The sequence below is a fragment of the Protomyctophum parallelum genome (genome assembly GCF_964188405.1).
Source record: "Protomyctophum parallelum genome assembly, chromosome: 12".
Lineage (NCBI taxonomy): Eukaryota > Metazoa > Chordata > Actinopteri > Myctophiformes > Myctophidae > Protomyctophum > Protomyctophum parallelum.
In genome coordinates, this window is record NC_139712.1 from 13,669,009 (window position 1) to 13,696,599 (window position 27,591).

The 27,591-nt window shown below is 45.7% G+C and overlaps 1 protein-coding gene across 5 annotated transcripts in view; it reads left to right on the top strand.

Moving 5' to 3' along the window:
• The window catches only part of dnajc13 (DnaJ heat shock protein family (Hsp40) member C13), a 97,580-nt gene that overhangs the window by 15,534 nt on the left and 54,455 nt on the right, over positions 1-27,591 (top strand). For 4 of the 5 annotated variants that reach the window (XM_083778812.1, XM_083778809.1, XM_083778813.1 and 1 more), the window contains exons 2-19: positions 1,805-1,885; positions 5,102-5,177; positions 7,732-7,881; positions 9,499-9,540; positions 9,912-10,112; positions 12,958-13,164; positions 14,420-14,515; positions 14,712-14,803; positions 15,569-15,735; positions 16,901-16,980; positions 17,363-17,559; positions 19,186-19,218; positions 20,930-21,029; positions 23,080-23,187; positions 24,510-24,665; positions 25,309-25,365; positions 25,568-25,689; positions 26,557-26,632. In XM_083778812.1, the coding sequence (XP_083634938.1) occupies positions 1,805-1,885; positions 5,102-5,177; positions 7,732-7,881; positions 9,499-9,540; positions 9,912-10,112; positions 12,958-13,164; positions 14,420-14,515; positions 14,712-14,803; positions 15,569-15,735; positions 16,901-16,980; positions 17,363-17,559; positions 19,186-19,218; positions 20,930-21,029; positions 23,080-23,187; positions 24,510-24,665; positions 25,309-25,365; positions 25,568-25,689; positions 26,557-26,632 (2,041 nt within the window). Of the gene's footprint in view, positions 1-1,804; positions 1,886-5,101; positions 5,178-7,731; positions 7,882-9,498; positions 9,541-9,911; positions 10,113-12,957; positions 13,165-14,419; positions 14,516-14,631; positions 14,668-14,711; positions 14,804-15,568; positions 15,736-16,900; positions 16,981-17,362; positions 17,560-19,185; positions 19,219-20,929; positions 21,030-23,079; positions 23,188-24,509; positions 24,666-25,308; positions 25,366-25,567; positions 25,690-26,556; positions 26,633-27,591 lie in introns of all 5 variants that reach the window. The other variant, XM_083778810.1, reaches the window with a different exon arrangement.

The window sequence follows — 27,591 nt, forward strand, 5'->3', positions numbered from 1 at the left end:
CCAGGACGGACCCCCTGCATCGAGGCCAAGTGGAGACCAGACGGCGGGACACCACGTGGGGTCAGCTGTTTCCTGGAGCCTGGCCGAGCGGGCCGGACCCGGCCGGTTCCCCTGCCCCGCGTCAGAGTCCCGTGGTGGGGGGAGGAGGAGGAGGAGGAGGAGGAGGCGGCAGAAAGAGGTGCTTCAGTGGGTCGTTTTGGGCTTTTTCCCCCTGCTTTTCAGTTCGGGACGGAACGGAAGAGGAGACATGTCGTGGAGAGCTCCGTCGCGCGCGCTGGCCTCCTCTTCGCTGTGTGTCTGTGTGTCTGTGTGTGTGTGTGTGTCTGTGTGTCTGTAGCGCTGGCCTCCTCTTCGCTGTGTGTCTGTGTGTCTGTGTGTCTGTGTGTCTGTGTGTCTGTAGTGCTCTGGCCTCCTCTTCGCTGTGTGTCTGTGTGTCTGTGTGTCTGTAGCGCTGGCCTCTTCGCTGTGTGTCTGTGTGTCTGTGTGTCTGTGTGTGTCTGTGTGTGTCTGTGTGTCTGTAGCGCTGGCCTCCTCTTCGCTGTGTGTCTGTGGCTTTATGTCTTTCTGTGTTTGTGTGCGAGGGGGTTCGGGGTTGTGTGTGTCTGTGACTGTGTGCACGTGTGTGTGTGTGTGGGGGGGGGAGAGGGTGTTTGTGTGTGTGTTTGGTTGCTTTTGAAAAGCGTGACTGTTTCCTAGGTAACGCACACACGCATGCACACGCGCGCACACACACACCCCTCCTGTTTGACAGTCAGGCAGATCTTCTCAGCTGAGTGTTTTACTCTACATGTCAAATGTTGCGCAAACGTGTGAAGTGTGCCTGTGTGTGCGCATGGCAGTGTTTTGGTGTGTGTGTGCCTGCGTGCGTGCGTGCGTGCGTGCGTGCGTGTTGCCTAATCCCGGTGCGTAACTCCAGTTCAAAGGTCAGTTATGTGACTGAGTCGTCACATGACACTGCTGGCTCCTCCCCTCCTGTTAACTGTCCTCTTCCTGTTTTATCAACAACATGAATATTAATAATCAATAATCAATAAGGACCCCCAGGGGTCCTTGAGGGAGTTCCAGGGGGTCCCCAGCTACATGATAGTTTTGAACCAAATGGACCCTTATGGGTCTGTAACTCAGAGAGTGTACACATCTGTACACTCTCTTAGTTAAATTGACATTGCTTTTACAATATAAATTGGGGGTCCCAGAGATATAAATGCTATTAAATGGGGGGTCAAACTGGGGGTCCTTGAAATTAAACGGGTTGAAAAATCTTCTCATGGCGGGGGTCCCTGGCCTATCTTTTCAAATGGGGGTCCGTGGGTTAATTACTAATTAGTGTCAATTTGGGGGTAAGTAAGTAGCCTTGCCGAGCCATGAGGCTCATAGGGGCAGGAGCCTATCTCCTGTTTCAGTAGCGTGAGGCAGCTTGATGTACAAGTACACCCCCTGGACATGACGCTAGTATGTCGCAGGGACTTACACCCCCCCCCCCAATCCAACCCTTGATGCTGAGTGTCAAGCAGGGAGGCACTGGGTCCCATTTCTACAGTCTTTGGTATGACCCGGCCGGGGATGGAACCCCGGCCTCCCAGTCTCAGGGCGGACACTCTAACCACGAGGCCACTGAGCTCAATTTGGGGGTGCTTGACATGAAAAGCTTTGGGAAAAGCTTCAAACTGTTTCTGATGTTGAGTTTGTAGAAAAGTGTGTCCCTGTCTCTGAGCTAACCCCCCACCCTCTGACCCCCCCCCCCTCTCTGACCCCCCCCCCCCCCCCCCCCTCTGCCCCCCCCTCTGCCCCCCCCCCCCCGCAGGTCCTGTGAAAAGATGAATGTCATCAAGGAGAATAACGACTTGGCCTGTTTCTACACCACCAAACACTCCTGGAGAGGAAAGTAAGTCCTTCTCTATCTCCTTCTGTTTCTACACCACCTTCTCTATCTCCTTCTGTTTCTACACCACCTTCTCTATCTCCTTCTGTTTCTACACCACCAAATACTCCTGGAGAGGAAAGTAAGTCCTTCTCTATCTCCTTCTGTTTCTACACCACCTTCTCTATCTCCTTCTGTTTCTACACCACCAAATACTCCTGGAGAGGAAAGTAAGTCCTTCTCTATCTCCTTCTGTTTCTACACCACCAATCCGTGGCCGACGGGCACGTACAGGTCTAGTTTCTATAGTAGGCCAGTGGCCGATTAGGCCCACTGGCAGAGCCTGAGCAGAGCCTTTTGTAGTGGTTCTGGAGAACCGTGGGTCCGACCGACTCGATTGATTGATTGATTGATTGAAATATTTATTAACAGTTTGCAGAATTTACAGTACATTTCAAGCACAAACTCAATACAAAGACTGTTAACTGTGAGTGGACGACCCAATTAAGCATTATACTTGTTTACAACAGGGTCCACATTGTTCAATTCATCAAAACATTTAGAGACATACAAATAGACACTTCTATGTAGCTAAAGAACAGAACAGGAATTCATCATATAGGAAGCAAAAAGGGAAAAGATACATATACAGTGAGGGGAAAGGGGGGGGGGTGGGGTGGGGGGGATTCAAATCTTACAGAGGCCAGTTTCGAATTGCAGCCATCCGTAGGTGCCCTTTGAGAGCGGTTTTGAAGGAGTCAAGGGATTCACATGTCTTAATGACTGTTGGTAGGGCGTTCCACATTTTGGTGGCATAGGAGCGAAAATAATTTAGTCCCTTGTTAGTGCCGAATCTGGGTTGTACATGGTTTGTTGCACTCCCTCTGGTGTTATGGGTGTGGACTTCGTTTACATTAAGGAAGTATGTACATGGGTATCTTGGTGGTGTAACGAATCTTGTGGACCAGACCCATTGCAAGATGCTGTACTCTGTCGTTGACCCTAAGCCATCCCAGCCTGTCAAAGTGGGCAGGGGTGAGGTGGGTTCGGGGGGTGAGGCCAAGTAGGAGCCTCGATACGTGGCATTGCACTCCCTGTGGGGGTGTGGAACGTGTGTGTCGAATGTGAAGTTGATGGGGCGAACGGTTCTCGAGTTACGTGCATTACAAACATACACATAATTTATGGGTGTGGTACTCTTGGCCTCTCTCTCTCCTCTGTAGTTCTGTACTACAGATGACACAATCAGTGCCGGGATTCCTTCAAAATAAGAGCTCTGGGGTGCCGGAAAGACATGGCCGCTTTTACTCTGAACACCATGACCCGGAAACAATCCACTAAAAAAAGTTTACTTTACATTGCTAGCTTACAATTTACATTGCGATCGTTTTGATTTATACGATATATGATCCAAAAAGCGTTCATATTTTGCGGGAGAGAGAGACGGATGAGGAGCAGAAATGAAGCGCCAGCATATCGATCCGTTTAAAACCAGGGAGAGCGCCCTGGATTAGGAGAGACGAGTCATGATTTCCGCTGCGCTAACAGCTAATCAACGGTAAGCTAATTTGAGTGCAGAGCGTAGCATACGGTAGCCGAAAGGCGGACTGACAAATAAAAAAAATCATTCTTATCTCACCCGGTATCATTGAGGATGCGCAAGGACGTCTGAGGACGTCCTATGTACGCGTCGATTGGGACCCCTAGGACGTGTGGCGACGTCCTACGTACGGAAACGGTTAAGGGCCTCTCTCTCTCTCTCATCTGTAGTTCTGTAGTTCTGTAAGGCCTCTCTCTCATATCTGTAGTTCTTTAAGACCTAAATGCAGCATAATGTTCTCTGTGATCTTGGCGTTCTCCTTTCAGTCCTGTGACTCTGGCCTTCAATTAGATTAGTCTCTGTTGTCTCTGTGTGACCAACAGGCTTCTCCATGTTGTTCTGCCGCACACAAAGGCCTTCTGTCAGAGCCTCCGTCCACATGCTGCTCTATGGAACTATCTATGGAACTATCTGAGTCCACACGCTGCTCTATGGAATTATCTGAGTCCACATGCTGCTCTATGGAACTATCTATGAAACTATCTGAGTCCACTCTGCTCTATGGAACTATCTGAGTCCACACGCTGCTCTATGGAACTATCTGAGTCCACTCTGCTCTATGGAACTATCTGAGTCCACTCTGCTCTATGGAACTATCTGAGTCCTCTGCTCTATGGAACTATCTGAGTCCACTCTGCTCTATGGAACTATCTGAGTCCACTCTGCTCTATGGAACTATCTGAGTCCACTCTGCTCTATGGAACTATCTGAGTCCACGCTGCTCTATGGAACTATCTGAGTCCACACGCTGCTCTATGGAACTATCTGAGTCCTCTATGGAACTATCTGAGTCCACTCTGCTCTATGGAACTATCTGAGTCCTCTATGGAACTATCTGAGTCCACTCTGCTCTATGGAACTATCTGAGTCCACACGCTGCTCTATGGAACTATCTGAGTCCACTCTGCTCTATGGAACTATCTGAGTCCACTCTGCTCTATGGAACTATCTGAGTCCTCTGCTCTATGGAACTATCTGAGTCCACTCTGCTCTATGGAACTATCTGAGTCCTCTGCTCTATGGAACTATCTGAGTCCACTCTGCTCTATGGAACTATCTGAGTCCACTCTGCTCTATGGAACTATCTGAGTCCACTCTGCTCTATGGAACTATCTGAGTCCACGCTGCTCTATGGAACTATCTGAGTCCACACGCTGCTCTATGGAACTATCTGAGTCCTCTATGGAACTATCTGAGTCCACTCTGCTCTATGGAACTATCTGAGTCCACTCTGCTCTATGGAACTATCTGAGTCCACTCTGCTCTATGGAACTATCTGAGTCCACTCTGCTCTATGGAACTATCTGAGTCCACTCTGCTCTATGGAACTATCTGAGTCCACTCTGCTCTATGGAACTATCTGAGTCCACAGACTCCAAACGCTGCTCTATGCAGTGTGTTGTCTCTTCCAGGCCACTAGGGGGCAGTGTGTTGTCTCTTCCAGGCCACTAGGGGGCAGTGTGTTGTCTCTTCCAGGCCACTAGGGGGCAGTGTGTTGTGTCTTCCACTAGGGGACAGTGTGTTGTCTCTTCCAGGCCACTAGGGGGCAGTGTGTTGTCTCTTCCACTAGGGGACAGTGTGTTGTCTCTTCCAGGCCACTAGGGGGCAGTGTGTGACTCATCCTTCTCTGTCTCTTCCAGGTACAAGCGTGTGTTCTCGGTGGGAACCCATGGCATCACTACATACAACCCTACCACCCTGGAGGTGACCAATCAGGTGAGAGCTTATTTAAACATACACTGGAGGTGACCAATCAGGTGAGAGTTCGTTTAAACATACCCTGTAGGTGACCAATCAGGTGAGAGTCAGGGTAGAAGGATGTAGATATAGATATATAGATTCCACACATATAAATAACATAAGAACAATATCGAAGGACGATCATGTTTCCATCAATACAGTTAAAACTGGTCAGGAACGGTTAAAATAAATCAGAAAAGAAGAAAAAGGATGTCGTGAGAGCTTTAAGTAAATTCCCAGAATAGCCAATAGATGCTGTCGTGACTTGATTTAATTTTAATTCATTAGGAGCTCTTTTAGTCCAGAGTCCATTCCACATGAAAAACTATCATCAACTAACCAAGTGTTTACATCGTACAGTAAGCATCCAAATACAGCATTACAGTAGTTTAGTTCTGGCGATTTTACAGTAAGGGAAATGTCAGACCCCTCTTTCCTGCCGACCGACCCCTAGCCTGTCCTGTCTCGTCGCGCGTGGCCAAAATATTGCCTCTCGCAATCTCCAAATGCTTCCGTCATACAGTCTGAAGCAACGGAAGCTCTGATCACGAGTGAAATATAAATGCTTCCGTCATACAGTCTGAAGCAACGGAAGCTCTGATCACGAGTGAAATATAAATGCTTCCGTCATACAGTCTGAAGCAACGGAAGCTCTGATCACGAGTCAAATATAAATGCTTCCGTCATACAGTCTGGAGCAACGGAAGCTCTGATCATGAGTAAAATATACATGCTTCCGTCATACAGTCTGAAGCAACGGAAGCTCTGATCACGAGTGAAATATAAATGCTTCCGTCATACAGTCTGAAGTAACGGAAGCTCTGATCACGAGTCAAATATAAATGCTTCCGTCATACAGTCTGGAGCAACGGAAGCTCTGATCATGAGTAAAATATACATGCTTCCGTCATACAGTCTGAAGCAACGGAAGCTCTGATCATGAGTAAAATATAAATGCTTCCGTCGTACAGTCTGGAGCAACGGAAGCTCTGATCATGAGTAAAATATAAATGCTTCCGTCATACAGTCTGGAGCAACGGAAGCTCTGATCACGAGTAAAATATAAAGCGGAAGTGGAGCCTCCTCCCCACTTCCGTTTCGTCTTCACAGCCGTGCACATTTATCCTAACGTAAATATAAATCATCTAAGCATATATATCTTGTTGCTTAGCGAAAAAGGAAATAAAGGAATAGCTCGAAAGCTCGTGAACGGAAATGGCAGCTTCCTTACTGTAGGTGCAATCCATTTATAATCACATTGTAGCCGGAAGTCAGGAACCTGGACAAATCATATTATTTGTCTTTGTCTCCTGGGGTCCCCAGTGGTCTTACGAGGACATCTGTGGACATTAACCATGTGTCTCTGTCTCTAGTGGCCTTAAGGGGACATCTGTGGACATTAACCATGTGTCTATGTCTCTAGTGGCCTTACGGAGACATCTGTGGACATTAACCATGTGTCTCTAGTGGCCTTACGGAGACATCTGTGGACATTAACCATGTGTCTCTAGTGGCCTTAAGGGGACATCTGTGGACATTAACCATGTGTCTCCAGTGGCCTTAAGGGGACATCTGTGGACATTAACCATGTGTCTCTAGTGGCCTTAAGAGGACATCTGTGGACATTAACCATGTGTCTCTAGTAGTCTTAAGGGGACATCTGTGGACATTAACCATGTGTCTCCAGTGGCCTTAAGGGGACATCTGTGGACATTAACCATGTGTCTCCAGTGGTCTTAAGAGGACATCTGTGGACATTAACCATGTGTCTCTAGTAGTCTTAAGGGGACATCTGTGGACATTAACCATGTGTCTCTGTCTCCAGTAGTCTTAAGGGGACATCTGTGGACATTAACCGTGTGTCTCTGTCCCCAGTGGCCTTAAGGGGACATCTGTGGACATTAACCATGTGTCTCTTGTCCCCAGTGGCCTTACGGGGACATCTGTGGACATTAACCGTGTGTCTCTTGTCCCCAGTGGCCTTACGGGGACATCTGTGGACATTAACCATGTGTCTCTTGTCCCCAGTGGCCTTAAGGGGACATCTGTGGACATTAACCGTGTGTCTCTTGTCCCCAGTGGTCTTACGGGGACATCTGTGGACATTAACCATGTGTCTCTGTCTCTAGTGGCCTTAAGGGGACATCTGTGGACATTAACCGTGTGTCTCTTGTCCCCAGTGGCCTTACGGGGACATATGTGGACATTAACCATGTGTCTCTTGTCCCCAGTGGTCTTAAGGGGACATCTGTGGACATTAACCATGTGTCTCTTGTCCCCAGTGGTCTTAAGGGGACATCTGTGGACATTAACCATGTGTCTCTTGTCCCCAGTGGCCTTACGGGGACATCTGTGGACATTAACCATGTGTCTCTTGTCCCCAGTGGCCTTACGGGGACATCTGTGGACATTAACCATGTGTCTCTTGTCCCCAGTGGCCTTATGGGGACATCTGTGGACATTAACCATGTGTCTCTAGTGGTCTTAAGGGGACATCTGTGGACATTAACCATGTGTCTCTTGTCCCCAGTGGCCTTACGGGGACATCTGCGGCATCAGTCCCGTGGGGAAAGGCCAGGGCACAGAGTTCAACCTCACATTCCGCAAAGGGAGCGGCAAGAAGTCCGAAACGCTCAAGTTCTCCACGGAACACCGGACGGAGCTGCTCACAGAGGCCCTGGTGAGTACGCACGCATGCACACACGCACGCACGCACGCACGCACGCACACATGCACACGCACGCACGCACGCACACACACACGCACGCACACACGCACGCACGCACGCACGCGCGCACGCACGCGCGCACGCACGCACGCACGCACGCACACATGCACACATGCACACGCACGCACACATGCACGCACTAGGGCATTAACGACTTGAGATTTTTCCCAGTCGACTTGTCGGACAGTAATTTATCGATAAGTCGATTTATCGTTTCTGGCGGCGGGGGGGGGGGGGGGGGGGACGCGGACGCGCGGGGGATTTAACAGGGGCGGGTGGAGCTGCCGCGCGCTCAAATACGGAGCATGTCAAACATAGCACTGCGCATTCAGTGGCCTCTCCAATATGACACAGTCACAGTGCATGTATCATCTATATCAGAGGTTCCCAAACACCGGTGCCGGTCCGCGGGACACGTGGCACTGGTACGCAAGAGGGGAATTCTAAGTTTTGCGTCGTTTAAAAATGTCCAATCTTTGTATCTTTAGCAGCAGCAGCTGTAGGCTATTTTGTGACGATCGCATTAATGAAACCAAACGCTACACGCGGTTCCGGTACAGGATTATTATTTCATGTGAATCATGTCAAAATGAAAAGATGATGTTATCCAGGTAAAGTAGTGGTATTGGCACACAGCGCAGCAGCAGCACCGAGAACACAATGAGAGATATGACATTATTATTCTCCTCCTCCTCCTCCTCCTCCTCCACAACTCGATAACGTTCTCATTTGTTACTCATTTTCTGAGCCATGCAAATAAACAACAACCCGCACTGACCGGAGACGGAGAGGTTCATGTGCGCTGCGCGTAAAGCTTAGCCAGAAACAGACAGTCATTGCGTCAGCATGCATGTAGCCTCGGGAACCCAGACGTTATATTTCCAGCACGGAGGTGAGGGGGATATCGTTTGGGGGTAACGTTTGCGTGCTTCTATCTGTTACTTCTCTGACACAGCGCAGTTCAAACAGACTTCAGCCAGTCTCAATAGTGGGACACCGCGCGCTGAGAGCCACATAGCCTACACAGCTGCATTTGGTTTTTAATTAAGGGCGCGTTCTGAATGCAATGAAAAAAGGGGAGGAAAAAAAAAAAAAAAAAAGCTCAACTTTCGACTCGCGCTGCTGCGAGTCGACTCGTGACTCGTTTATCGATAAATCGATAAATCGATTTTTTGATGAATGCCCTAGCACGCACGCACGCACACATGCACACACGCACACACGCACGCACGCACGCACGCACACCGATTGACCACTGATGTATTAGAGCTGTGATGCCATTCATTTATTTACCGCAGTTTTTCACCCGTGGTTTATCCAAAATTAATTGATAGTATATTTTAATGACCCAAATCCACCCTTAACCGCGGCTAAATCCGCCATCCGCAGGTCTCTAGTGTCTATTGGTCGATAATGTTCTTCTCCATGAGTATGAACCGTTTCTATTGGTCCATGTTGTTCTGCTCCATGAGTAAGAACCGTTTCTATTGGTCCATGTTGTTCTGCTCCATGAGTAAGAACCGTTTCTATTGGTCCATGTTGTTCTATAACCTGTTCTTCTCTCCACAGCGCTTCAGAACAGACTTCTCGGAGGGAAAGATAACTGGCAGGGTAAGGGTTAATTATATTAAATATGATTCTTATTTTTATGAATATATATCTGGCATTCCGTCCGTCCGTCCGGCCGCCCCGTCTGTCTCTGTGAACAGCTAATCTCTACTGTTGGTCCAAATCGAAAGCAAAACACTCTACCAGCATGCAACTAAGTGTAAAATGATTTATACTGAATCTCTTGTCCACTAGTCCCTTCCTAACATTTTAGAGTCTAGTTTTTATTTGTATATTTATTTGTATATTCAGTATATTTAGTCTTAGTTTTAGTCGCCATAGCTCAGTTTTCACTTAGTTTACATTTAGTTTTCATCAGTGGAAAAAGGAAGTCGATGTAACCAACCTCCCCCCCCCCCCCCCCCCCCCCACAGCGGTATAACTGCTACAAGCACCATTGGAGCGACGTGCGTAAGCCCGTGGGCCTGGAGGTGACGCCGGGCGGCATCGACCAGATCGACCCCCACTCCAACAGGGTGGTGTGTTCCTACGACTACCGCTGTGTCGAAGGCTTCGCCGAGCTGTCTGACTACCAGGGAGGGTTCTGCATCCTGTACGGAGGCTTCAGTAGGCTGGTACGTACTCTCTGTGTGTGTGTGTGAGTGTGAGTGTGAGTGTGAGTGTGAGTGTGAGTGTGAGTGTGAGTGTGAGTGTGAGTGTGAGTGGAATGGAAGGGGAGAGTGATTTCTCACGTTTTGTCCATGTAATCTTTTCGGGCCTCTAAAGCCCCTCCTATATACAGCTTTGTGTCCTAACTCGTGTTAGGACAACGTTTTCCGTTGACAATGACGGGAGAATTTACGTCGACGCGTGTCTGAGCAAATCGACATGTCACGTCGAGATGATGAGAACGCCCCTCACTTCACACAGGTGTGATTTAAAACCATAGACTGTAAAAAATATGGACAAAGTGTTCCCCGGGTCTAACATGAACGTAAAATGAAGCCTGTCAGTCCTTGAATTGTAAGTCGCCATCTTTCTAGATCCGTTTGGGACCAGCTGGCCATTGGCTGGCCCAGACAACGAGGCGGGACTTCCCCCCTTCTTCTCCGTTGGTTTTTATTTTGACTCGAGTGGGAGGGGAATCCCGATCATAGACTGTAACGGTAGCCACGCCCCTCAGAACATATTTTGGCGGGCCTTGATGCCGTCGTAATGACCGTTTTTACACTTGCTGAAAATAGCCGATCTACAAGAGCGCAACGCATTGTGAGCTTGTAGATCTGCTGTTTTCATCATGCAACCAAGTGTAAAATGACTTATACTGGATCTCTTGTCCACTAGTCCCTTCCTAACATTTTAGTCTAGTTTTTATTTGTTGACGACATTTTCAATATATTTAGTTAGGTTTTAGTCATCATAGCTTTAGTTTTCATTTAGTTTTCATTTAGTTTTCATTTAGTTTTCATTTAGTGTTCATTTAGTTTTCATTTAGTGTTCATTTAGTTTTCATTTAGTGTTCATTTAGTTTTCATTTAGTTTTCATTTAGTGTTCATTTAGTGTTCATTTAGTGTTCATTTAGTTTTCATTTAGTTTTCATTTAGTGTTCATTTAGTGTTCATTTAGTTTTCATGTAGTTTTCATGTAGTTTTCATTTAGTTTTCATGTAGTTTTCATGTAGTTTTCATGTAGTTTTCATGTAGTTTTCATTTAGTTTTCATGTAGTTTTCATGTAGTTTTCATTTAGTTTTCATGTAGTTTTCATTTAGTTTTCATTTAGTTTTCATGTAGTTTTCATGTAGTTTTCATTTAGTTTTCATGTAGTTTTCATTTAGTTTTCATTTAGTGTTCATGTAGTTTTCTTTTAGTTTTCATGTAGTTTTCATTTAGTTTTCATGTAGTTTTCATTTAGTTTTCATGTAGTTTTCATTTAGTTTTCATGTAGTTTTCATTTAGTTTTCATGTAGTTTTCATTTAGTTTTCATTTAGTGTTCATGTAGTTTTCATGTAGTTTTCATGTAGTTTTCATGTAGTTTTCTCCAGTGGAAATAAAGGAAGTTGACAAACATTTCCTTCTAAGTTTTAGTTGACAAAATCAACACCAGGGGCCTCCCTCTGAGGGCCTTCTCCTGGGTAAGAGCACCACCTGGTGGTCAGAGGGAGGAGCTGCGTCCCCCTGTTGGCCCTGGAAGTGTCTGTCTCTAGCCTGGAACAGGATCAACGGGGGAGACAATAGACCATGGGTTTTCAACAGGTGGTCCGTGGACCACTGGTGGTCCGTGGAGGTATTGCATGTGGTCCCTGACCATGCATTTAGTAGCCTGAGCTAACGCTAGACATTTCTGGCCTAGATGGGAGTGTCGCGGCTCAGAAAAACGCGCACCCTGATTGGATCTCATCGATCTGTCCGTCACCGCCGGCCCCTCCTCTCCCCCCTAGTGCAGCGCTACGTCACATCATTTGGAGCGACGCCCACCCGGAAGGGTTGACTCCCACTTTTAGACCAGAGCGGCCAATGCGTTCCTCCAGGCTTTCAATTTTTGCACCAACAAAGTGAAAGCCTGGTACCGAGGCTATGCATTTAGTAATGTAGGATTTGTTGATTTGCTTTAAATGTTCTTTCCGTTGAGAAAATAAACCGTGTTTCTAGAAAACTAGAAATCTAGTTGAGAAACCGTGAACTGAATGACCTGGTGACCTGTGATGAGTCCATCCATGTAGTCATTTACTGACAAGTTGGAGTTCAAGAAATTCAACAGAAAAAGGGAGTTAGAAAAGTTAGAAGGGGGAAGTGCACCGGATTGTCTGGTTGAGTCATTATTATTAGGACATTTTACCAGTAGTCAACAGTTGAGAAACAGTGGGATGTATACACATGGGATGCATAGCAACTTAAGCACTAATCTTAGCCCATATCCCCACCCATCACAATAGTGGTCCCCATGTTGAATCTAAGTCAGGGTGGTGGTCCCTGGTTCACAATCAGTTGAAAACCCCTGCTCTAGACGCAGCTGCGCAACATGATACTAATTAATTAGAGCGACAGAGAGAGAGAGAGGAGTGTGTGTGCGTGTGTACGTCCATTTAACAAAGGTGCAGACGATCAGAGATCAGCAGAGAGTGATCGACGTTTGCGCCAAATTGAAGTGGACTCGGACCCAGAGTTTTTTTTCCCTCCCTGTAAATAAAAACGTCTGGGTTTCCGAGGCTACTCTGACACTGAACCGCCCACTTTTTACTTTATATATCGCTGACACTTTGTGAAGCAGAATACTGACCGACTGACGTTCATTTACACCAAAATATGACCCGATGGAATATAGAGATGCAGGTGATAATTACTGCTTTGTTTCTCTCTCTCTCCCTGTCTCTGTCTCTCTCCCCCTCCCTCCCTCTCTCTCTCTCTCTCTCTCTCTCTATCTCTCTCTCTCTCTCTCTCTCTCTCTCTCTCTCTCTCCCCCTCCCTCTCTCTCTCTCAGCACCTGTTTGCGTCGGAGCATCGTGACGACATCGTGCGGAGTGCCATCGAGCACGCGGGGTCGTTCATCGGCATCACGCTGCGCCTCAGGAAGGAGGCGTTGACCTTCGAGACCTTCAGCCTCGACCGTCTGGGGAAGTACAGCTCAGACGAGAGCATCACCTCACTGGCCGAGTTCACGGTTCAGAAGATCACCAGGAGACACACGGTTAGTTATTGTAACTATCTACTAACTATTATAACTAGTTCACTGTGGAGACACACGGTTAGTTAGTATAACTATCTACTAACTAATATAACTAGTTCACTGTGGAGACACACGGTTAGTTAGTATAACTATCTACTAACTAATATAACTAGTTCACTGTGGAGACACACGGTTAGTTAGTATAACTATCTACTAACTAATATAACTAGTTCACTGTGGAGACACACGGTTAGTTAGTATAACTATCTACTAACTAATATAACTAGTTCACTGTGGAGACACACGGTTAGTTAGTATAACTATCTACTAACTAATATAACTAGTTCACTGTGGAGACACACGGTTAGTTAGTATAACTATCTACTAACTAATATAACTAGTTCACGGTCCAGAAGATCACCAGGAGACACACGGTTAGTTAGTCTAACTATCTACTAACTAATATAACTAGTTCACTGTGGAGACACACGGTTAGTTAGTGTAACTATCTACTAACTAATATAACTAGTTCACTGTCCAGAAGATCACCAGGAGACACACGGTTAGTTATTGTAACTATCTACTAACTATTATAACTAGTTCACTGTGGAGACACACGGTTAGTTAGTGTAACTATCTACTAACTAATATAACTAGTTCACTGTCCAGAAGATCACTAGGAGACACACGTTTAGTTAGTGTAACTATCTACTAACTATTATAACTAGTTCACTGTGGAGACACACGGTTAGTTAGTGTAACTATCTACTAACTATTATAACTAGTTCACTGTCCAGAAGATCACCAGGAGACACCCGGTTAGTTAGTGTAACTATCTACTAACTAATATAACTAGTTCACTGTCCAGAAGATCACCAGGTCCGCCCCTTGTGTCATTAATGTTCATGTCATTAATAATAATAATAATAATAATAAAACTTTATTTGTATAGCACCTTTCATGACATGAAATGCAGCTCAAAGTGCTTTACAGAGCAATGGAGAATAAAAGAAGAAAAGCAAGGCAAAGACATTAAAAAACAAGCAGTAATGCAATACAGTGAGGACATGAATAACAAAAAATAAAAGATGAATTCCCCGTATTCTTTAGTTGCCATTTTTTTAGGCAAAGCGAGCAGGCCAGCAGTGGAAGACCTTAGGGGGCGGTTTGGGACATATTTAGGCAGGCAGTCATTGGACAGTAAAATTATCAATAGGTTCTCATTAGTCTGAAACTAAAACTGACTAATGGCAGCTGGGTATTTTGACCCTCACAGGAGCCGGTGAAACGCATCCTGTGTCTCACAGAGACGTGTCTGGTGGAGAGAGACCCCGCCTCCTACAACATCGTCACCATCAAACCCTTCGGAGAGGTGAGAACTTCATGGTTGATTTTTTATTTTATTTATCTTTAAGATATGGGTAAAAGTCTTGCTCTCTCTCTCTCTCTCTCTCTCTCTCTCATTCTGTCTCTATGTCTCTCTCCCAGGTGTTCTCTCTGATCTGTGATGTAGATAACCCCCAGGTGTTCACCGTAGAGTTCATTCTGTCTCTATGTCTCTCTCCCAGGTGTTCTCTCTCATCTGTGATGTAGATAACCCCCAGGTGTTCACCGTAGAGTTCATTCGAGGACAGATCAGGAAGTTCTCGTCCACAGAAAGGTACGAGAACCCCCCACATTGTTAAATGTCATTAATTTCTTTGTATATTTAAGTTATTTGTAATTTGTGATTACGAGGCCCTAAAGGCGATCTAAAATTAATACAAAAAAGTGTGTGTGCGTGCGTACCAGGGGGGCAGTCAGACAGATATTTTGTGAGGAAATCGGGACTTCCTGAAAGTTCATATAATGGCCTGTTGTGGCGCTGTCATTGGACAACATAACCCATAGCCCCATAGAAGTCCATGTATTTGGGCCCAACTTCACCTAGACTGTATTACCTTAATAAACATGGTCATGAATACTTTCTGCTTCCAGTCACTAGTTTAAAGTCTAATTTCTAATGACATATTAATATTAAAATAAATGACCATAAAGTCGCGTATGTTCTGAGGGGCGTGGCTACCGTTACAGTCTATGATCGGGATTCCCCTCCCACTTGAGTCAAAATAAAAACCAACGGAGAAGAAAGGGGGAAGTCCCGCCTCGTTGTCTGGGCCAGCCAATGGGCCAGCTGGGCCCAAACGGATCTAGAAAGATCTGCAACTTACAATTCAAGGACTGACAGGCTTCATTTTACGTTCATATCAGACCCGGGGAACGCTTTGTCCATATTTTTTTACAGTCTATGGTGCGTACTGTGTGTGCTTACTGTGCGTGTGTGTGTGTGTGTGTGTGCGTGTGTACTGTGTGTGTGTGTGTGCGTGTGTACTGTGTGTGTGTGTGTGTGTGTGTGTGCGTGCATGTGTACTGTGTGTGTGTGCAGGGACTCGCTGCTAGCCAGCCTCCTGGACGGCGTGCGCGCGTCGGGAAACAGAGACGTGTGCGTGAAGATGGCGCCCACGCAGCGTGGCCAGCGGTGGGGTCTACTGAGCATGCCCGTGGACGAGGAGGTGGAGTCACTGCACCTCAAGTTCCTGGCGGCTCCGCCCAGTACGTACCAATATGGAATATGATTTATTAACTTTATTAAAGCAAAGGGATGGGCTGGAGTTAACCTGACTCTGCCAGATGGGGGCGGTATTGGGTAACCATGTTCCCCAACACAGCATCCATCTGAGATCTCTCAGGGGATTGAGCTAACACCGAACCGCTCCGGTTCGAACCAATCAGCGTGAGCTAAGGGCGGGATATGTGCGAAACCGGATGTGACGCTACTGTATATAGACACATCAATATGATTGGTTGTGTTTGCACGCCCACACGGTGATAGACAGACGGTCCCATCCAATCATCTACCAAGTATCTTGAAAAAAAGGAACAGCCCCGTCATCGAATTGGCTCCCGAGATCCCAGATCCCAATAAGCTGTGAAACAAAGTGTAGCAAGCTTCTTGGATCTGGCAGCGTCAGGTTTGGCTGGAGTTACCAGATGGTAACTTTAATAATATTAATAATTTCTCCTGTCTTCTCAGATGGTAACTGTATTGATAGTAATAATTTAACTGCATTAATATTAAAATACTTTCATTGCCGTTGCCGTACATCTAGGTCAATTGAAGCCTATTTTTTGACACTACGCTTACCGCCATTGCCATTGATGAATGGCAATTGCACTTTTATAGTGCATTCGATCGATCGAGCCATAATGCTACTCACGTTAGCCGGTTAGCTAGCTGTGTTGTTAGCACAACACTGGATCGTTCATCTTAGATCGCTGTCGCCGTAATAATCCATTATATCCGTTTCTTTCAATCGCATTTTTGGTCAAAACAGCGTTTCTTTGACGGCACAGAGCCGACGACATGGAGCTCTCCGGAGCCCCGGTTTGGATTCATATCGTAAACGAGGCCTCCCCAGGCTCCGTTCAGCGTCCTAGGTTAATACTACTTCCGGTAGACATGGAAATGTGGCTTTTCAAAATAAGAGCTCGACTGGAACAAATGCTGGCGTGAATTAGATCCTAATTTTTCAATAAATGCTAGCGCTGAAATAATGTATCTCTTGTCTTCTCAGACGGTAACTGTATTGATATTAATAATTTAACTGTATTAATACTTTAACTGTATTCATATTCATATTTTCTCCTGTATTCTCAGACGGTAACTGTATTAATATTAATAATTTAACTGTATTCATATTTTCTCCTGTATTCTCAGACGGTAACTTTGCCGACGCCGTGTTCCGGTTCAACGCCAACATCTCCTACAGCGGAGTTCTGCACGCCGTCACGCAAGACGTAAGAGTATCTATCTGACAGGACCAGTGTTAGTCTATCTATCTACTGTAACTCGGTGTCTCTCTCTCTCTCTCTATCTATCTCTCCTCATTGTAACTCGGTGTCTCTCTCTCTCTCTCTCTCTCTCTCTCTCTCTCTCCTCATTGTAACTCGGTGTCTCTCTCTCTCTCTCCTCATTGTAACTCGGTGTCTCTCTCTCTCTCTCTCTCTCTCTCCTCATTGTAACTCGGTGTCTCTCTCTCTCTCTCCCTCTCTCTCTCTCTCTCTCTCCTCATTGTAACTTGGTGTCTCTCTCTCTCTCTCTCTCTCTCTCATTGTAACTCGGTGTCTCTCTCTCTCTCCTCTCTGTAACTCGATGTCTCTCTCTCTCTCTCTCTCTCAGGGTCTGTTCTCTGAGAACAAGGAGAAGCTGATCAACAACGCCATCTTGGCTCTGCTCTCCCAGGAGGCGGAGCTAGGGGCGGGGCCTGGCGCCCCCCAGGGGGCGGGGCTTAACGCGGAGCTGGAGAGTCAGTTCCAGGCCATCCGACGGCTGGTGGCGTCCAAGGCTGGCTTCATGGCGTTTACCCAGCTGCCCCGGTACACACACACACACACACACACACACACACACACACACACACACACACACACACACACACACACACACACACAGACACAGACACACACACACACTTCAAATAGGCTCAGGGCACATTTAGACTGCAGTCACATCCTGTCGAAGTCTGATTCAAATCGGATTTATTTCTCAAATCTGATCTTCCGGCCCAACCGTTCACACTGCTGTTTAAAGCTGGCCAGGTCTGGTTTGAGACCAGACTGGAATCTGAGTTTTCTAAAAAAAAAACAGCTAAAGTATCCAGACATGGTCACATGGACTCTGATTTAGATCACAGTTCAGAAAACTGAAACAAATTAAGAATAAATACAAAAAAAAACGTTTTTCTTTTATGTCACAAGAATCCATTTACCTTGCATCTCATTGGCTGAGACCTTGGTCTGGCAGAGTGGGCGGGGTTTAGCGAAGTGTCCATTCTGTTTTATTAGATTAACTAGAGCAGTGTTTCCCAAACTATGTCATCACGGACCCCCAAATTCACCCTAATCAGCCCCGCGGACCCCCATTTGAAGAGATATGCCAGGGACCCCCATTTGAAGAGATATGCCAGGGACCCCCATTTGAAGAGATATGCCAGGGGCCCCCATTTGAAGAGATATGCCAGGGACCCCCATTTGAAGAGATATGCCAGGGACCCCCCATTTGAAAAGATATGCCAGGGACCCCCATTTGAAGAGATATGCCAGGGACCCCCCATTTGAAAAGATATGCCAGGGACCCCCATTAGAAGAGATATGCCAGGGACCCCCATTTGAAGAGATATGCCAGGGACCCCCATTAGAAGAGATATGCCAGGGACCCCCCATTAGAGAAGGTTTTTACAGCTATAGCAGTGACTCTCAACCCGTTTAATTTCAAGGACCCCCAGTTTGACATGCATTAGTCTATGGAGTATGCTCCCCATTTAATGGCATTTATATCTCTGGGACCCCCAATATTTATATTGTAACAACAATGTTAATTTAACTTTAGAGTGTTCAAATGGAACCAAATGGACCCTAACGGGTCCACTTGAGTCCCCCTGGAACTCTCTCAAGGACCCCTGGGGGTCCCCGGACCCCACTTTGGGAACCACTGTTCTACAGTCTATAATTACTGTTTTGTTGTGTTGTTTATTAGTATTATTATTATTATTAAGGATGTCCCGATCATGTGTCTTTCCTCCCGATCAATAGATTTTGAGTATCTGCCAATACAGATTTTTTTTCCCCCCGATCTGATATTTATATTTGATAGAACATGTTTATATGCCAACATATGTCACAATAATACGATATCCCAAATCACAGACGATATGCAGTCTGATATCATGGTATGGATATAATATTGATAGTAAGGATGTCCCCGTCACGTTTTATGGCTCCGATCCCATTCCCATCATTTTAAAACGACGTGATCGGCTCCGATTTCCGATCGGGACAACCCTAATTTATGTTATTATTAATGTGTGTGTGTGTGCGTGCGTGTGTGCGTGTGTGCGTGTGCGTGCGTGCGTGCGTGTGTGTGTGTGCGTGCGCGCGCGTGTGTGTGTGTGTGTGTGTGTGTGTGGCCTGCTCTTTAACACGGTGTCACTCTGTCATTCCAAGGTCTGGCCACGGGCCTGGAGTCTCAGATGGAACGTAAATATATGCATCTCAGTACACCCTCTGTGTGTGTGTGTGTGTGTGTGTGTGTGTGTGTGTGTCCCTTTGAACATCCCAAAACCCCCTCCACATGCCTGCCTGTCTGTCTGCATGTCTGTCTGTCTTCCTGCCCTCCCTTTCATCCATCTTCATTCTTTGATGTGAGGCTGTCAGACAGACAGACAGACACGCTGTCTTTTCAGACAGACAGACAGACAGACATGCTGCCCGTCAGTTAGTCAGACAGACGGGCAGACTGCACCTCAGTTAGTCAGACAGACAGGCAGACTGCACCTCAGTTAGTCAGACAGACAGGCAGACTGCAAGACAGACAGACAGACAGACAGACAGACAGACAGGCTGAATAAATCCAGGCTTATAAATCCAGATTATTGTTAATGTGCTACAAATTAGTAAATGAATATTAACGTTACAGTTAGAGTAATACAACAGTCACTCAACTGCAACAAACATCGAAATATGTCGCCCCACCGACTTCACATTCGACACACGCGTTCCACACCCCCACAGGGAGGGCAGTGCCCGGTGTCGACTCGGTCGGAACCACGGTTCTCCAGAACCACCACAAAAGGCTCTGGTCAGGCTCTGCCAGTGGGTCTAATCAGCCTAGATCCCCTCAGCTGTGCAATGCCCAGCCTCTGCCTCGGCCAATTGATTGCCATGGCAACCCCACACCACTATGAGATGATGCATGATGATAAGAGCGCCCCTCACTTCACACGGGTGTGATTTTCTTTTTGTTAGCACGTGCATTCCATAGACCACACATATGACATCATCAACGTGCGACGGGAGCGGTTCCTATTGAGTGAAAGACGTACTATTTCTATATTAAATAAAATGTGTTTTTTTTATAATTTCAGTTATATTTAAAGGTATATTCAGTGATTTCACTTAATTCAAATATCACTTATTTTTTTGTTTTGTTGTGATAATCCTCCCTACTATAGAGTGTGCTGGCCATATAAGGAGTTCCTCCCTGTCCCCAGTTAACCCCTGGGGGTCAAAAAACCTTAGGTTTCGTTTTTGACTCTCTATCCTGATTGGACGAAAGGCTGGGTCCCACAGCCAAAAACGAAACCTAAGGTTTTTTGAGTGAAATCACTGAATATACCTTTAAGTATAATGTATTAAGGCATATTAGCCAAGGATCCTTTTAAGAATTAATTGGAAGTGGCTTCATTGACATGGTACCAAAATGTCCCGCCCATTTTATGAGTTATGAAGAATATATATAAAAAAACACATTTGGTGTTTTCTTTTATGTTTGTTGTGTTCAAACGAGGCTCTCTGTTAACCCATTTAGACCTGAGGACGAAATTTAAAAAATACCTTCTAAATCCTGACAGTTTTCTGAAAAACCTCATGTTTCTGTATCAGTGATTCTCAATATTTCATGTCAAGGACCCTAAAAATTATCTGTATTTGGCCGCCGACCCCCATCTGAAAATATGTAGTCCTACAAACTATGAGCTTGTAGATCTGCTATTTTTCAACAGCTAAAGTATAACATAATGCCTAGCCTCTAGCTGTCTCAGTATAGTTCTATATAATTATTGGTCACCGGAGCCTCTGTTATGTGCGTGTGTGTATGTGTCCGTTTGTTTGTGTGTCCGTGTGTGTGTGTGTGTGTGTGTGTGTGTGTCTGTCTGTGTGTGTGCGCTTGGTGTTGTTGTGGTGTGTTCAGGTTCAGGGAGAAGTTGGGTGTGAAGACGGTCAAAGCTTTAAAGAGGAACCACAACGGAGTGACGCACGCGGCCGTAGACATGCTCTGTGCTCTGATGTGTGTAAGTCTCTCCTCCACCACTAGGGGTCCCCATGCTCTGTGCTCTGATGTGTGTAAGTCTCTCCTACTCCACGGGGTACCGTTCGTCTCTTCGGTGCTGCTGAAAATTTCTGACGAGCCGAAATAATTTCGGCACTACAGCGCCGAAACAGCAGTAAAATATAGGAGTATGAATCGGCCCTTAGTCTCTATAAAACACCTGTAGAGGGTTGCACAACCTCGCACTAAGTTCAAACCATAGACTGTAAAAAATATGGACAAAGCGTTCGCCGGGTCTAACATGGACGTAAAATGAAGCCTGTTATTCCTGCACTGTAAGTCGCCATCTTTCTAGATCCGTTTGGTACCAGCTGGCCATTGGCTGGCTCCGTTTTGGACCAGCTGGCCATTGGCTGCCCAGACAACGAGGCGGGACTTCCCCCCTTCTTCTCCGTTGGTTTTTATTTTGACTCGAGTGGGAGGGGAATCCCGATCATAGACTGTAACGGTAGCCACGCCCCTCAGAACATACGCGATGTTTTTTTTTCTTTATGGTCATTTTTTTAATTAATGGGACCATAATTTTCCAAAAAGAATATTATGACATTAGAAATGAGACTTTAAACTAGTGACTGGAAGAAGAAAGTATTCATGACCATGTTTATTAAGGTAATACAGTCTAGGTGAAGTTGGGCCAAAATACATGGGCCTCTATGGAGCTATGGGGCTTTTTGGGTCCAGTCCAGCGCCACAACAGGCCATTATTATGAACTACCGATTTCAAATGAGGCTTCACGAAATATCTGGCTGACTGCCCCCCTGGTTCAAACGTAGCCTAGTAATTGCGTAAATGGCCTTTATGTGAAGACTTATGCAATACTACATTTTAAGCTGTTGCACCACACAAATTAGTTATAACGTATCTCTAAGTAACAACTACATTTTTACGCAAGCCATGTGGCAGCACTAAGTCCCTAGGAGCAGTCTACTAACTTGTTATCATGATGGCTGACCGGGTTGATTTCATTGACGCATTCATTCAGTATAACGAAAGACCCCGTGTCCTCGCCAACGCGTTTTGTGAGACCGACTACACCCGCTTGATATTTATGATGATGTTGACATATTTGCCAGATTCCGTTTTAAAAGAGACGGCATTATGAAAATAACAGACGTGTTGGCTGAAGACATACAGCACAATAGTGACTTCAACGGTGCGCTTCCCCCTCCGAGTCTCCAAGTATGCGTCGCCCTGCGTTACTTCGCAACGGGGTCTATGAAAACACACAATACAAATACACGAGTCTACGGTATGCAGGGCCGTGCGCAGGGTTGCACTCGCCCTGTGCACGCGCATTAATGACTTTGTATACATGCCAGAAGAAAGCCAAAAATGTATTACATCAGACAAAAGTTCCATGCTGTGTCAGGGTTCCTTGTTCTTTGTTGACAAGATAACGTTTACTTCCTAAGTTCCTATAGAAACCGCTCGTTGTCATTGGATGCGGGAGCTATGACATCATTTTATGCGACTATACATTATTTTAGGAACAGTCTATAGGCACTACTAGTTACGTTATGCCTTAAACATGGTGGTGCAACTCAATTTAGTAAGCCACTAGTTACAAACTATACCTAGTAGTTACTAAGCCTCTAGTAAGGACTTAACTCCACAACTTAAGACAGAACTTACGTTTTGGTGCTGCAACCACCTCCTGGCGTTCTCAAACGGTTTCATGCCAAGGACCATCCCAGTTGGCACTAGCCCACGGACCCCCATTTGAAAACATAAGCCAGCGACTGCCACAAGAGCAGATTTTTACGGACCCCCCATTTAATGGCATTTCTATCTCTGGGACTCCCAATTTATGTTGTAAAATCAATGTTCATTTTACTACTCTGAGAGTGTACAGACAATTGTACACTCTCAGAGTTACAGACCTATAAGGGCCCGTTTGGTTCCCAACTATCGTTGAGCTGGGGACCCCCTGGAACTCCCTCAAGGACCCTCTCTCTCTCTTTCTCTCTCTCTCTCTCTGTAACGCAGTGTCTCTCTCCCTCTCTCTCTCCAGCCCATGCACGATGACTATGACCTCAGACAGGAGCAGCTCAACAAGGCGTCTCTTCTCTCTTCCAAGAAGTTCCTGGAAAACCTGCTGGAAAAGTTCATCAGCAACGTGGTTGGTATCTCTGACTGAAAGAATATATATACAGTATATGTGACCAGATTTGACTGAGAGTCTGCCATCGCGCAAATTCCAGCTTTTCACCAGAGGAGAAAACATTTTTTATTTTATTTTTTGAATGAGTTAACATCACAGGCAGACTCTTCACATACTAGAGCATGTCTGAAATAAGTGTCAGAGCTAAATATGAAATAAATGCTTAAACATGTAGCTAGGTGTAATGTTGGAGACCACAGAAGACATGTACATATGAAATAAATGCTTAAACATGTAGCTAGGTGTAATGTTAGAGACCACAGAAGACATGTAAATATGTGATAAATGCTTAAACATGTAGCTAGGTGTAATGTTAGAGACCACAGAAGACATGTAAATATGAGATAAATGCTTAAACATGTAGCTAGGTGTAATGTCAGAGACCACAGAAGACATGTAAATGTAAATTATGTGGCCATAAAGATGGATTTAGAAGGTCCCCTAGTGGCCGTGAGCTGTAAATATCCATAGATTAGCCACAGCGTTGTATAGGCCGCAGGGAAAAGTAGCGGCTTATAGTCCGGAAATTACGGTATACATCTCTGACTGAAAGAATATATACATGTCTGACTGATAGAATATACACATGTCTGACTGATAGAATATATAAATGTCTGACTGATAGAATATACACATGTCTGACTGATAGAATATACACATGTCTGACTGATAGAATATATAAATGTCTGACTGATAGAATATATACATGTCTGACTGATAGAATATATACATGTCTGACTGATAGAATATACACATGTCTGACTGATAGAATATACACATGTCTGACTGATACATGTCTGACTGATAGAATATATACATGTCTGACTGATAGAATATACACATGTCTGACTGATAGAATATACACATGTCTGACTGAAAGAATATATACATGTCTGACTGATAGAATATATACATGTCTGACTGATAGAATATATACATGTCTGACTGAAAGAATATACACAGCTCCAACTGAAATAATTTTTGTAAAAGTTCATTTTCTTCCGTAATATAATTCAAAAAGTGAAGTATTTAAAACTTAGTTTTAATCTTAATGTAAAGGGCATTGGACCTGGCCTAAATCAGCACTGTGTTTTGTCAAGACCAGAGTCTCAACACAACCGTCAATTATGATATTTTACAGCACTGTGTGTCTCCATACATTGACCAGCTTTATGTCTCTCTCTCTCTCTCTCTCTCTCTCTCTCTCTCTCTCTCTCTCTCTCTCTCTCTCTCTCTCTCTCTCTCTCTCTCTCTCTCTCTCTCTCTCTCTCTCTCTCCAGGACCATGGGACGGGTGCCCTGGTCATCAGCTCGTTGCTGGACTTCTTGACCTTTGCCCTCTGCGCTCCGTACAGTGAGACCACGGAGGGTCAGCAGTTTGACATGCTGCTGGAGATGGTGGCGTCCAACGGCCGCACGCTCTTCAAGCTGTTCCAGGTGAGCTCATTAGTCTTAACGAGGTGAGTCTTAACGAGACTCACGCTCTTCAAGCTGTTCCAGGTGAGCTCATTAGTCTTAACGAGGTGAGTCTTAACGAGACTCACGCTGTTCAAGCTGTTCCAGGTGAGCTCATTAGTCTTAACGAGGTGAGTCTTAACGAGGTGCTGGAGATGGTGGCGTCTAACGGACGGACGCTGTTCCAGGTGAGTTAATTAGATGGTAGCCCCGCCTCCCGGTTCAAACCTCTTCCAGGTGAGACGGTCTTAATTAGACGGTCGTTATCAGTGTGAATCCAGATGTGGAGATGTGACAGAAATCCAGATGTTCTTGCCTGGAGTTCGTATTCTCAACGCCCCTCCAAGATGGTCGAGCGTAAAACACATGAACGTTACGCAGCTTGAAAAGAGGAGTTAACGGCAATTATGGGCACTAGATTTTCCCGTAAACCTGAAGTTTAGCAGCATATACAGTTAATATACGGTAATATACAGTTAATATACGGTAATATACAGGTGTGATGGTACAATTCGGGAGTTTACCGGAGTTTGTTGGAAAGTTTAACGGGAGTTTCCTGTATATATATCCATATGTCTCTCTCTCTCTCTCTCTGTCTCTCTCTCTCTCTCTGTCTCTCTCTCAGCATCCCTCCATGGCCATAGTGAAAGGAGCAGGTCTGGTCATGAAGGCCATCATTGAGGTAAGAGGACACAGGGCTGCTGAGTAACTTAATACATTTACTCAAGTACTGTACTTGACTGTGTGTGTGTGTGTGTGTGTGTGTGTGTGTGTGTGTGTGTGTGTGTGTGTGTGTGTGTGTGTGTGTGTGTGTGTGTGTGTGTGTGTGTGTGTGTGTGTGTGTGTGTGTGTGTGTGTGTGTGTGTGTGTGTGTGCGCGTGTAGGAAGGGGACAAGGAGATCGCCACTAAGATGCAGGAACTGGCTCTGAGTGAAGGAGCTCTACCCCGACACCTTCACACCTCCATGTTTACTGTCAGCGCTGACCAGAGGATGCTGACCAACAGGTACCTTATTAACACTGTCAGCGCTGACCAGAGGATGCTGACCAACAGGTACCTTATTAACACTGTCAGCGCTGACCAGAGGATGCTGACCAACAGGTACCTTATTAACACTGTCAGCGCTGACCAGAGGATGCTGACCAACAGGTACTTTATTAACACTGTCAGCGCTGACCAGAGGATGCTGACCAACAGGTACTTTATTAACACTGTCAGCGCTGACCAGAGGATGCTGACCAACAGGTACCTTATTAACACTGTCAGCGCTGACCAGAGGATGCTGACCAACAGGTACATTATTAACACTGTCAGCGCTGACCAGAGGATGCTGACCAACAGGTACATTATTAACACTGTCAGCGCTGACCAGAGGATGCTGACCAACAGGTACCTTATTAACACTGTCAGCGCTGACCAGAGGATGCTGACCAACAGGTACCTTATTAACACTGTCAGCGCTGACCAGAGGATGCTGACCAACAGGTACATTATTAACACTGTCAGCGCTGACCAGAGGATGCTGACCAACAGGTACATTATTAACACAATCGTGTTGGCCGCTTTTACTAGAGTCTGGAGTCTATTATATCGCTAGAAGCTCCAAAGCATTCATATTTTGAACGAGAGGCATGTTGAAGTCAGAAATGAAGCGCGTAGTAAATCTGTCAGATCAAAACCAAAGGGGAGAGCGCCCTGGATTAGTAGAAACGAGGCATTATTTCTGCCGCGCTAACAGCTAATCAAACGATAAGCTAATATGAAGGCAGAGCGAAGCGACGGGTGCCTTTAGAGTCTCTGTGTGTGTTTCTCTCTACCAGACAGCTAAGGGTCGTAGTGACCCAGTGGGGTGTGTTTGTTTCTCTCTACCAGACAGCTGAGTCGTCACCTGGTGGGTCTGTGGACGGCAGAGAATCCAACGGCCATGAACCTGCTCAAGAGAATCCTGGTGAGATCCATGTTTTCACTCCAACACAGACCAGTACAGATCCATGTTTTCACTCCAACGCAGACCAGTACAGATCCATGTTTTCACTCCAACACAGACTAGTACAGATCCATGTTTTCACTCCAACGCAGACCAGTACAGATCCATGTTTTCACTCCAACGCAGACTAGTACAGATCCATGTTTTCACTCCAACCCAGACCAGTACAGATCCATGTTTTCACTCCAACGCAGACCAGTACAGATCCATGTTTTCACTCCAACGCAGACAAGTACAGATCCATGTTTTCACTCCAACGCAGACCAGTACAGATCCATGTTTTCACTCCAACCCAGATCAGTACAGATCCATGTTTTCACTCCAACGCAGACATGTACAGATCCATGTTTTCACTCCAACGCAGACCAGTACAGATCCATGTTTTCACTCCAACGCAGACCAGTACAGATCCATGTTTTCACTCCCAACGCAGACCAGTACAGATCCATGTTTTCACTCCAACGCAGACCAGTACAGATCCATGTTTTCACTCCCAACGCAGACCAGTACAGATCCATGTTTTCACTCCAACACAGACCAGTACAGAACCATGTTTTCACTCCAACACAGACCAGTACAGATCCATGTTTTCACTCCAACGCAGACCAGTACAGATCCATGTTTTGCATCGCTCCCAGCCTGTGGAGCGATGCGATCGGTTTTGATATCATATGATATTATATCATAGATGATATTCCAGTGACATCATCGATGGGGAATACAAGCTAATAATAACCGCAGGCTTTCTAGCCCTGAAAAGTTGCAATGCGAAAATGGAAGCCATCGTTCTCACGATAATGAAAATCTAAACATCTTGTTTAAATAAATAATCTGCCTAATGATCACTGGAGGACGGTTTCTGAACTGCCCACAGCCGTCCTATGAGACACAGACTGAGTAGAACAAAATCGTGCCATTTT